The sequence below is a fragment of the Lytechinus pictus genome, chromosome 7 (assembly GCF_037042905.1).
Source record: "Lytechinus pictus isolate F3 Inbred chromosome 7, Lp3.0, whole genome shotgun sequence".
Lineage (NCBI taxonomy): Eukaryota > Metazoa > Echinodermata > Echinoidea > Temnopleuroida > Toxopneustidae > Lytechinus > Lytechinus pictus.
Genome location: NC_087251.1, coordinates 31,212,397 through 31,224,689, shown reverse-complemented (window position 1 = coordinate 31,224,689; position 12,293 = coordinate 31,212,397). Strand labels below are relative to the sequence as shown.

At 36.3% G+C, this 12,293-nt stretch overlaps 1 protein-coding gene and 1 long non-coding RNA gene across 2 annotated transcripts in view; one reads left to right on the top strand and one right to left on the bottom strand.

Moving 5' to 3' along the window:
- LOC135154758 (uncharacterized) overlaps positions 1-12,293 on the top strand; it is a 32,748-nt gene that overhangs the window by 4,752 nt on the left and 15,703 nt on the right. The window contains exons 2-6 of the long non-coding RNA XR_010294180.1: positions 935-1,057; positions 3,658-3,984; positions 7,181-7,239; positions 8,952-9,099; positions 11,075-11,248. This is a non-coding gene — a long non-coding RNA (uncharacterized LOC135154758). The remainder of the gene's footprint in view (positions 1-934; positions 1,058-3,657; positions 3,985-7,180; positions 7,240-8,951; positions 9,100-11,074; positions 11,249-12,293) is intronic.
- On the bottom strand, positions 4,853-6,035 carry LOC129283648 (beta-4C adrenergic receptor-like). Its single transcript, XM_054903759.2, has one exon. It carries the CDS (start codon positions 6,014-6,016, stop codon positions 4,925-4,927), a length of 1,092 nt encoding a protein of 363 aa, XP_054759734.2. The 5' UTR covers positions 6,017-6,035; the 3' UTR covers positions 4,853-4,924.

The window sequence follows — 12,293 nt, the reverse complement described above, 5'->3', positions numbered from 1 at the left end:
AATGGGTTATTGTCTTCTTCCTTGTAATTATGTAACAAAATTGATTTATAGAAAATTATACAAAGTCCAAACAAAAAGCTATATGAATGATATTATCTTTGTGCTCATTACAATTTACAGGTGTCCTCTTTATCAAAAGATCGACATCGATAATAACATGAACATGTGTTTGAAAGACTTTTTTAATAAACAAAAGTATGTCCAAAAGCTTTGATTCACTTTACATGTGATCAAAACATGTATTTTGTCTTCTTCTCTTCTCCATGACAAGTACCGGTATTTTCCTCCATTATAAGATTCTTTTCACTTTTCATTAAACAGTATTTTGAATGCCCTGTGTGATGTACAACATATTTGTAAAAGTATCTTAATGTTTCTTGAATTAAGCATTTTACTGAAGTACCAATTTTTAATTTGGGTATATTCAGCTCGGCAGACTTTTGGTGGTCTTTATAGTCAATGATTTTGAAAACCAAATTTTAGGTACAGCTTGTCTTTATCAATAATAAAATATTAAATTTCAACAAAGATGATGTTTCTGATAAATTTGTAAAACCTCCATCAATATTCAAATGTCTTCCTAGTAGATTATTCCACTATGGAACCATTCCTTGTAAAATAGTGTTGATTTATTAAAAACAACTTAATGATACCATAAAATATTCTTTTCTACCTGATATTCTATCAGAGCCCAAGTTTGATGTATTTCAACTCAAAGTGGCCATAATTTTTTTTTTAACAATGAAGTTTCATTTTTGTCGCTTCCATATCCGCTGATACAGGTCACATTCTTGTATACAGCTCAACTCTGATTCTTCCACAAAATATCCATAAAATCTGGAGGAGTCAGTTTCACTGTCATATGTCGTCTCCTTACTAACTCTTATTATTGTTGACCAAATTTTAACCTAGGTAGCTTTGTTTATTTCTCCAGCTACCCAGCCCTCCTCCTCCCACCATTATTGATGTTAGGTCGAGCTCATGGTTATTATGCAGAGATGTATCATGGAGAATCTTCGGAAGCAGTGAGACGACGCTGTAAAAGAGGCATCTGCAGGTTGGTTACGATCTCTTTGTTGCTGTTATTTCCCTACCCCATTCCTCTCTTTAGAAATCTATACATGTAAACACTTTCCTTCTATTACTGTAGGTAAAAACCTACCTGATATGCATGACTTTACGCACGACTGATGACCCTTTTTTTTCCATTTTGTTTTCATTTTCAGATAATAAACATAGCAACAAACATATACACATATAGTATACAAAGCAGAATAAACATCATAATAGATAAAAATTATATACAATTTAGTGATTGGTAAATAAATAAGTTGTAGTTTCAAAAACGCATTTTGATAATTATATAATCGAAAATTACAGGTCATAGTCAACGTATGAAGAAAAAAAAATGTCCAAAATATGAATGGTTCCTTAGTTCTGCTCCCAAACATTCAAAATCCATGTCATTTTCATCCTACCCTCTAGAGTTGTAGAGGAATTTATTTTGAAGACGTTAAAATGTTAAAAGCATGGGGTCCATGTGCACGTTTTTAAACTATCAGAGTCTAAACGGTTGCAAGTTGGCTTGAAAATCGCCTAAAATGCGCCGAAAACAAGCAAAAGTCTATTACCGTCCAAAATGTCTTAAATGTGAATGGTTCCATAGTCCTGCTCCCAAACATTCAAAATCCATGTGATTTTCATCATGATCTCCAGATTTGTAGAGGAATATATTTTAAGGAAGTTAAGACATTTAAACTATGGGGTCCATGTGCTCGTTTTCAAATTATCAGTGTCCAAAGTATTGCGAGTTGGCTTGAAACAGCCCAAAATACGCCGAAAACAAGCAAAAGTCTGTTAATACCATCTAAAATGCGAATGGTTCCGTAGTCTGGCTCCCAAACATTGAAAATCCATGTCATTTTCATCATTCTCTGCACATAGATACTTTAGCACCTGAATATTCCAAATATGCAAAAATTAACATGGGCCCATGTGCTTGATTTTTTGCCATAGAGCTTCAAAGTTAACCCAAATGGATGTTCTTCAAAATTTCGCATTCAAAAGAATTTGGCATGTTTAGACCTCACGAGATCACATTAATGAGTTTAAAGCTCTATTACTCAGTCAAAATCCATGAAAATTTCGTCAAATTTTGCAAAATGATTAATAATTGTATCCTTAAGATGGATAATCTATTTATAGTGCTTTCAATCGTTTGCTCATTTAAGTCTAACAGCACTCTCAGTTCATAGAAATTGCGGGAAAGATAAATACTCAACCTCAAAAATTTCAAATTTCAATAACACACTTAAGAAGAAAAAGAACTGCACTTTATTCAAAATCCATGTCATTTTCACCAAACTTTGCAAAGTTGTAGAGGAAGGTATACCTAAGAGGTGCAAACATTGAAAAAATGGGTTCATGTGCTTGTTTTCAAACTATCAGCACTCTTATTAGAGCAAATGTTCTTCTTAAGACACCCAAAACGCGCCAAAAGCTTTGCATCTATGTGAGGAAAAACTCCGAACCACTCTACCACTTATTCAAACTCCAGGTCATATTCATCATACTTTGCAGCACTACATAGAAAAGTATTTTGAAATTGTAGAGGAATAAAAAAATGGTCCATGGAATAATTCCTTTTCATTAGCTTCATGAAATAACACATCGGATCTGCAGTTAGTGCAGATAAGGAGAAAAATCAGCTCACAATACCTATAGCTGATTAATCACCAGTTCATCCATTGTGACGTCAGCACGCAGAGTGTAAATATGCGCAGATCATGATGCGCACAAACATAACTGTGGAACGTACTTAAATGCATTTTATCTACACAACTTACTCAGTCGAAATTGCCTCAGTACCAAGAAATAATGTATCAATGAGTAATTCAAAGTGAAATTAAAAGCTAAGAAAATGAAGGGCGTCCTCTGTGGCAAAGTCCCAACTTCACGGGATTGTCTCAAGAAGGTTGGAATTTTACTTGCAGAGGGTGCCGTAATTTGTAGAGGGCACCCCAGTGTTTTTAAGCTAGTATTACTAGTACATCAAAATCTAAGTAAAAACTCAGAGGGATAAAATAGATTAACGCAGCAACTCAGGAGAATTGTTAACTACAAACTTTACAAGAATTTTTGCGTTATTTTTTTGCCATTTTCATGATTTTGGGGGTACTTTACCGCAGAGGGCGCCCTTGTTGGTAGAGGATGCCCTTCAATTTCTGAGCTATTAATTTCCCTTTGAATTACACATTGATACATTATTTCTTGTTAGTGAGGCAATTTCGGTAGAACTGAATGGAATTCTCTTTCATCTGTAGATGCTGCGTTTTTCCATGGGGAAACTGAGCATTTGCCTTGAAATATATTTTCTTTAATATCTCAAAAACAACAACAACAATATAGGTTTTGGTGGGGCCTGAAATAGGCACATACATGTATGTACTCTTGATGATAAAAGAATACTAAGAAATAAAATACTTTGAGCGGCATTGATAAATGTTTATATCACAAGTTGAGCAAAATACTCTGTTAGAATTCATCCAAGTGTGTGAGGTTGTGCTTATTTTGAATGAGGTTTGGTGATTTGATGAATCCTAAAGCTTTTGTAGTTTCACCAAGTTTTTTTTTTTTTTTCCATGGTCATGTGAATAGGTGCAGGAGTTCCACACTGGGGGCAAATCTTCAGGTTCATCAGTTCCTGGTGGAGACCAAGAAGTTCCTTCAACAGGGGGCCTGTTTCATAAAGATTAACAGCTATATTTTGTAACTTTGTTATTATTGTAACTACCATGGAAACCTTTATTGTGGTTGGCTGCTATAAGCCCCATTACCATGGATGTTGCCATAATGGCAAAGTTACAAAAGCTGTAACGCTTCATGAAATGGGCCCCTGGCCTGGAGTATCAATATCAAAGAGGAAGTACTCATCATCATCTTGACTGTTGTTGATGTGTCTTATGCCTGAGAGAACATTTATAAGTAAGTTCCATTAGCTGTTACCTCTTGCACTTTGAAATGGTATGGACACATGGGTATTTTGTATCAAGTATGTAATGGGTGCAGACATCACCAATGTCCAGATTGTGTGTATCGAGTACCAAATCAATGACATCATAAAAAACTTCATATGCTTTTCATTGTTTAATACACCATATTTTGGGTGAGCATGATGAATTTGGCTTTGAAGAAGTATACTAAAGACTAATCTGATTTTCTTTTCAAAGTCTTATGATTTATTACGGCTACCCATTATCTAGGAATTTTTATGTTAATTTGGCCAATATCTAGATTAGTTAAAGGCCCTGTCACATCCTTCTGTGCAAGTCTTGTGGATGAGTTGCGGTCAATCACCCGCAACAAAGTTTTGAGCATGTTCAAAACTTTTCTGCGTGCAAATCAGACTTGCATGTAATTCTGCGGGCAATGCGTGTGAGATGCTAGGGAGACAGTCAGATACTGTCAATGCAGGTGACCTGTGGGTAGCATGAATAGTCACCCGTAAGTCACACGCAAGGCTTGCACAGAACGATGTGACAGAGCCTTCAGGTATGGCAAAGTTGAGAAGAAAAGCTGGTTTGCCAGGATGACACCAGGTTGAAGATGTAGAAATTGACACCCAACCGGCCTGAAAGTCATTATCTAAGTTTTGACTACTAAATTTTGTTATTTGCATAAGCTTTGTACAGTGGTTATTACCTGTTCCCAGTATTCAATGGGTTAAATTAAGTTTCACTATATTCAAAACATTGTGGATTCAGGAAAGTCATTGTGAAATCCTATGTGTTGATGAGAAATGGAAGGAACATTTGTTATCCGGTTGACAACTGAATTCTGCAATTCCCATTGATAGGCTTTGTACAGGAACCATTCAGTTCCAGTCAGCAACAGATTAAACTACTTGATTTAATCTGACTGATAATCAAACTGTAGAGCTGGACTGTGAGGTTCTGTTGGCAGAACCTGTATTATGAAGAAGAGCTTTGAGCCATTCAGAAGGATGAGGGATATCCCGGAACCTGCAGGTTAACATGCATTTAAAGACTACCTTGAATAGAGGGTGCCGTGCTGCATAGATCATAGGGTTCAAACAATTGGGAAGAACCACAAGAACAGCTAGGTAGGCTGTGTATAAGCTATACAATGGTACATACAGGTTTAGGGTGTATGGCAGAACACAGATGGAGAATACCACCACAACCACAGCCAAGTTCTTGGTGATATTGATTTGCTTGATGCTTGGGCCTTTCGGTGGCTTCTTTCTGTTGGTTTGATCTGTCATTTCTAAGTTTTCACTTGATTCTCTGAGGGTGTTTTCTGTCTTCTTGACATGTCTTCGGACAAAGCGATAGATTGCTGCATAGCAGTAGGCTATGATGACGGAGCAACTGATGAAGATAACCGAGCCTATGCTTTGAAACACAATGGCTGAAGGATGTTCCAAATCCCAGATACACAACCTGTAGACAGGATTATACACTATATCACCTGTTGCAGGAATGAGCTGAGGAGTCACCAAAACCAGGAATGGAAACGTCCATAGCAGTGCTACCATCAAGGTGTTTCCACAGTGTGTATAGATCCTCTGCTGAACTCTTATAGTCTTAGTGATAATGATATAACGATTGACTGCAATGGCTGTTATAGTCAGGATGCTGGTTGAGTTTGTCCAGATGAATAAGGCTCCCAGGAGGTCACACAGTCCTTTCCTGAAAGGCCAGCCAGACTCAGAGAGCACTGAAGCACCTTGAAATGGCAGAGTAATGGCGGAAATGAAGTCAGATATTGATAGACTCACCACAAAGACATTGGTGGAGTTCTGGAGACCCTTTGAGAGGGCAACAGCCAGGAACACCATTAAGTTTCCAACAATGCCCAGTATTCCGATGGTAATGGTCAGGGAAGCAATGACTTCAACATGAGTTTGGCTGGTGTAGATCAAGGGTATAGTTGGTTGAAAAGTTGTAGTAACATTCAAAGTGCTATCCATTTGGACTGTGTACAAGTCATCCATGATTAAACACACAGCAGGCAAAACTCCTAAAGAGAAATGAAGAAATAAAGCAGTATTTGTTAAGATTCTAGAGATTAAGAATATAGGTTTAGGCCTATAAAGTTTTATATTTGGACATAAATAATTATGAATATTATCTACCTTACCAATTTATGCAACAGTTTTCCAGTTAGAAACAAATTTCCCGTGTAGTTCAAGTGTGATAGTGTCTAATGTTTAATCACCATATGTCGTCAAAGGATTAAATTACCTTGTGTCTACTCTGCAGAATTTTTATACTTTTCATCATTGCATTTAATAGTCAAGAGGAAATTGCTCAACTTGCCTTACTGGAATCTTTGTTGTATTTCCTGTGGATATCCTATGTTCACATCAGTTGAAGACTACAACAACAACAAGAAATATTTTTTATCTCTCCAACCTTTTTTGAAGGAAAAAAAAGGATCAAAGATGACACATTTACAAAAATCTCACTGCACCACTGTATGCCAGCCTTAACTCTTAAACTTTTTATTTATGTATGAATAATGTCAAGTTCAGTTAATGTGTCATTTCATCAAATTGTAATTGTCCTTGGTGCTCCATACCTGCAGAAAAGCACATCCTGGTCATATAATATTATATCAATATCCCCTTACCTGTCCTTCCTATCTCGAGACAGGTCAATATGATCTCCATACAGTGTATATGCACATGAATTTTTTTTTTTTTTAATTTAGATTTTATTCTACATGTAGAAATAAAAATAGAAATTAAATGAAAATCCATATTTTATTGTTCGTAATAGAATCTGAAATATAAATACTCCGAAAATTAATTTTGCCTAATTGATCGTGGGCCCGGCAGACACTGTGCAGTGCCAAATCGACTTTGCTCTATCCCTTGTACTGGTGTTTTGTCTCAGTAGGTAGAACATCCATCTCACAACTGGGAAGTCAGGAGTTCAAGCCCCGGGGGAACTATAACAATTATAAAAATTTTATCTAATTATATTGTAAAATTCAATTTATTTGTTCAATTTTTTATTTAACTTTGATTTTAAAACTAAAAAATTGTGAGAATGTCATTATGATGCTATTTTTGCTTTATTATATTGCACAAGTAATCACAAATTTTTGGCACCAGCCTTGAATTCATGGTTTCACTTTTAATTTTCCATCTCAGGACATGAGGAGATCTGATCCTGTTATTTCCAGATCATTGCAGGCCTCTTCTTTCTGAAGGTGGGTGTTTCATTTCTGAAACCAATAGATAACCAATGAAAGACAAACATTTCTGTCTTATTGCTTACTTTCTCAATGTCAACAAAGTGAGGGAATTTCTTTATTGTTTGCTTTTTCATTTTTGTTCTTATTTTTTCATTACAAGCAAGTTACTTATGATACAAGAGAAAAAATGAATAAAGATTGCATTTTGGTTGTGCCGTGACAATGAAATTACCAGTAGAAAATCAAAGTCATTAGGAATGAGGATGCTATTCAGATCTAACATTACAATTGTACTCATGTATCATGATTTGAGTGATATAACCAAGAAAAAAACTCAAAACCTCCTCTCTTATTTTCTCGGAAGCTATCCTATCACTTCCGTGTGCCATATTTCAACGTGCCTATCGATTTCACGGTCCATGACAGCGAGTAATTCTGCTGATGAAAATAATTAAACTCGCTGTGTTCATACCACAGGTTGGCATACAATGCATATTATATATATTCTTACGAAAATGTCTTATGGAGGTGTTGCAAGATTTCCCCACATGTACATGATGTTCGTCTTTAATTGAAATTTTCTGGAAAATTATATTTTCAGAGTCAAGAAAGTAGGGAATATTGAATTTTTGAAAAAATTACTTACAGTTGCACTATGATAATTCAGGTCCTTTTTTTATAATTTTATCCGTCACAGACAGAGAATTAGTGAATGTAAATGTCAACTTTTGTTAATAACTTTTTGTGATATGGTAAACAATCACTTTTCTCCGCTCACTGTAGTTGAAATACAGTCAATAGCCTGCCTGCATTTTCTATGAATGAGCACTGACAAATGTATACCGTTATATAATTTGCCAGCTTTATACAAATTGATGGCACATGTATACATTACTCTCATGTGGGTATGTTGCATTTCTGACAAAAGTAAGAATTCTATCCCTGGCAACATATTGTTACATTGATCAGTTTGTGCAAGCAAGCATTTAAATCAAGTATATGACCAATCTAACCTCTGTGGCCCAAGACCCATTTCTAAGAAGCATTCTTGCTATTATGGTTAAATAAGCGATAAAATATTATGAGACTGATGGATATATACATGTTATCATTGAACATAACATTAAAGAGAAATGCCAGTAGTTGCAGTAAACACTGATTTTATGAGAAAGTCTGTAAAACCAGGCTTAATTGTCAGTATATCATCGAGGATCTAGATCTGGTACAGTTACATAAACTGACCTTTGTGAAATCTTGAAATCTACGCTGAAAAATGTTCACACTGAAGATCACCAACACAGATAGGCACACGTGGGACAGTGTATTATTATTGCTGAAATAAAGACCCGACGGAAGTGACCGAATCCGCGCTTATTTTGCTTATTTCTCAGCAATTACACAATTTCTTCCAGAATCCTTTGGCACATATTTTTTATTCATACAAACAGACACTTGGGTGGTCATTATATTAGATTCTGTAAAAAGTCATTTTGAGATCGTTACCAAAACTGGAATTTATCTTTAAATACTCTTGATTTGATTTTTTCAGCCCTCTTCAAGCTATTTCTTACTCTTAAATCATAATCAACATAAAATCACAAGCATTCTTTGACAATATAATCACACCTTTTTCTCACATTTTCTTAGAACAAATAATGATTGAAGTAAAAGCCATTTTATATATTGATACAATTCTTTTTTTTTTTTAATGTGTCATTTTTCTGTAGCCGCTATAACAAGGGAGAGAATGCTAGAAGAGGGATAAATGGATTCTGACCTCCCAGTTAATACCTTACAAAATATGAAGGGCCTATCAACCTTGCAACGGAGGCTAAGGAGACGTGAGGGCTGTGAAAGCATTGGTTGAATCAGAAAGTAAGTTAAGAGCATGCATCTTATAATCCGATGACAATTGAACAACCTGCTATACAGCCAGCAGGCTTGATTACCCAGCATAAATCATGACTCTATGAGCAACAAATCTTCCCATTAAGCTTTCATGCAATAGCCTTTGCACATTAAGCTGTGGGTATGGGAATTTCAGTCTACCATCCTTTCTGTATGGGTATTTGCTACTCACAGGCGCGTAGCCAGGGGGGGGCGGTGGGGGCGGTCGCCCCCCCCAAAACGTCCCCAAAAAGAAGAAAAAAGAAGGAAAAAAGAGAGGAGAAAAGGAAAAGGGAAGGGAGGAAAGGGAAGAAAGGTAGCTTTGTGTTTTTTTTCTTTTTATTCTTTTTTTTTTCTCAAAAGAGAAACTCCTTCACTCTTGCTCTAAATTTATATATGAATTTTGCTTCCGCGCTTTATATATGAATTTTGCTCCCGCGCTTCGCGCGGTTAAATGACAATATTGAAGATCTTCATTGTTCCCCCCACCCTTTCTCTAACCCTGTTTTTCCACCTCAGCTATATGTGTTTCTTGCCAGTTAAAGTTCAAATGTATACATTAGGGCATGGAATTAGAGTAAGGTTTGGCCGAAGTATATGAAGTTATCTTTTTTTTTATTGATCGCGCAACTTCTGGTCGGGTCGGCTCCGGGCGGGTGAAATCTTTATATCAATTTCTGCCGTCACCTCAATAAAGTCAACTTCTCCCGCTTTTCAGCTCATTACTAAACAACCATAATTTTTGGGGCAAACAGGTTCCTAATTTAAAAAGAGGAAGGTATAAAATTCGTATCGTATTAAATAAAAAAGTACAATATTTTTTTATCAAATTCTATTAAACTTCATGTCATTTCCCTGCACATTCATCTCCTGTCCTGTTTTGCGCCCTCAGTTTGAAATTTTGAATGACACTAAAGTTTCTTTATAATTCAAAATGAAGAGCTTCAGGATAAGTGAAAGAAATTAGGTATCCTTTTTATATAATTTCAATTAATCACAGAAGTTTCAACTTTTTGCGCACTATTTTCCTTGTAATGAAGTTCAATAATCATCCCTTTGAAATTTCAGAGTTTCGTTGTTTTGCGAGTTAAACATATGCACTGTTGCTAAATTGTTTGTAATCAAATCTGATCTTTCCAAGGGAAGTATTCAATATGTGTTTGAGAATACCCTTTTCTCGGGACCCTTTTCATGGCAAAAAATTGATAAAACGCTTTAGTTTTATCAATTGTATTCCTTTTTTGTGCGTTCACAATCTTTTTTTAAAACAAGGTTCAAAATCACAATATAGTCAACTGAATTGGAGCTGATATATAGGTACTAGAGACGGCTCCTTTTCATTTTAATTTATGAAACACCAAAAGCTTCGCGCTTCGCAAGGGAGGGGGAAACTCCCCCTCCCTGCACCCACCCCCTAGGGAGCGCGCTTCGCGCGCTCTGTAAGTGTTGGCACGCTTCGCGTGCATTTACCGCCCCCTCCAAAATGAAATCCTGGCTACGCGGTTGGCTACTCACCCTATTTGCATGAGAAAAACACTTGGCAGACTCTTAAATCTCATATTAAACCCATTTTGTCTTTAATAAGGTAATAGTGAAAATAAATAAAAGCAGAAATGATGTCAAACTCCAGCCTTTTGAACTGTAGCATAAATTGTGGAAATTAAAAAGGGTGCCAAAAGTTTTGAACGATAATAAGACAGACCTTGAGGCAAGCGAACTGGATATCCTCATCATTGCCCCTTTATTACCTTGTATATAACATTGTATATTAAAATAATAAATGGAAAGGATATGATATTGATACTTGAGTGTCATACTCCTGTGCATATTTAATTGCATAATACAAGCGAGACTTCTAGAGGCATTCCACTTATTATTAGAAAGTGCATATTTTTATTCATAATTTTTCTTTTGTTGAACTGAAACCAAATGAATGAATGAATTTTTATCGCTTTCTTCACAGCAAAGTATCGGTACCTGTAGACTGACTGGGCTTGACTATCTACTCTGCTTCATGATGCTCAAAGCACTACAGTACTCTTGACCATCACTGATTAGGGTATCTCAAGGGACAAGGCTTGACTGGAGATGTATGGTGCTCTGATGAATTTCCTCAGTTCAGTTAAAGGAATCATTAGTGAGTAGTAGAAATAAATTAAGTCCAGTGATGGATGATGACTGAGATTTTTGTGATGATAACAGTACGGTCATGTTTGTGATTTTATGAGGATGAGGATATTGCTGATGATGATGTATGATGATGATTACCATGGTGATGATGATGATGACGATATTGGTGGTTATGGTCATGAAGATGATGATGATATTGATGGTGATGATGTTGGTGGTGGTGGTGACGACGACGACGACGACGACGACGATGATGATGATGATGATGATGATGATGGTGATGGTGATGGTGATAGTGATGGTGATGATGATGATGATGGTGGTGGTGATGATGATGATGGTCGTGTTGGTCATGTTGGTGTTGATGGTGGTGGTGGTGGTGGTGGTGGTGGTGATTAAGATGATAAGTAAATACATGGTCTAAACCTTACAGAATAAACAACAATTTATAAGATGCTCTTTTCCGTATCAGGACAACTACCCCCTGGACAATCACCCCCCGGACAATTACCCCCCCCCCCCCCCAAGGACAATTACCCCCTGAGGACAACTACCCCTGAGGACAATTTCCCCCCCGAACAATTACGTCTGAGGACATATACCCCAGGACATTTACCCTCAGAAATAACCCCCCCCCCCCTCCTCTCCGGCATCAATGTTAGAATCAAGCGGGACCCATTGTAAGTCTTGGCCGGTGGCACAGGTTTTCGAAATATTTTCTACTTCATCTTATCTTAATAACTTTCTCTTTCCTTTTCTCTTTTATATTGCTCTTTCTCCTTTTCTCTCTCTCTCTTTCTCTCTCATTTTTTTCTCCTTTTTTTTTTACTTCAGGGCTTGCGCCCCAAACCTCCCGTTTGGTTACACATATGCATCAGATAATATGTAAAGTGTCCCTCATACTACCTTTTATTTTCAAGTTTTTATAGAACAATTGAACATTCATGAAAGGACACAATTACACATAATAATCACAAATGCTGAATATCTCTGATTCAAACTGATCTGATTTTTTTTTAATTGAGTTTGGGATAAATTTCAAGAAAAAAAAT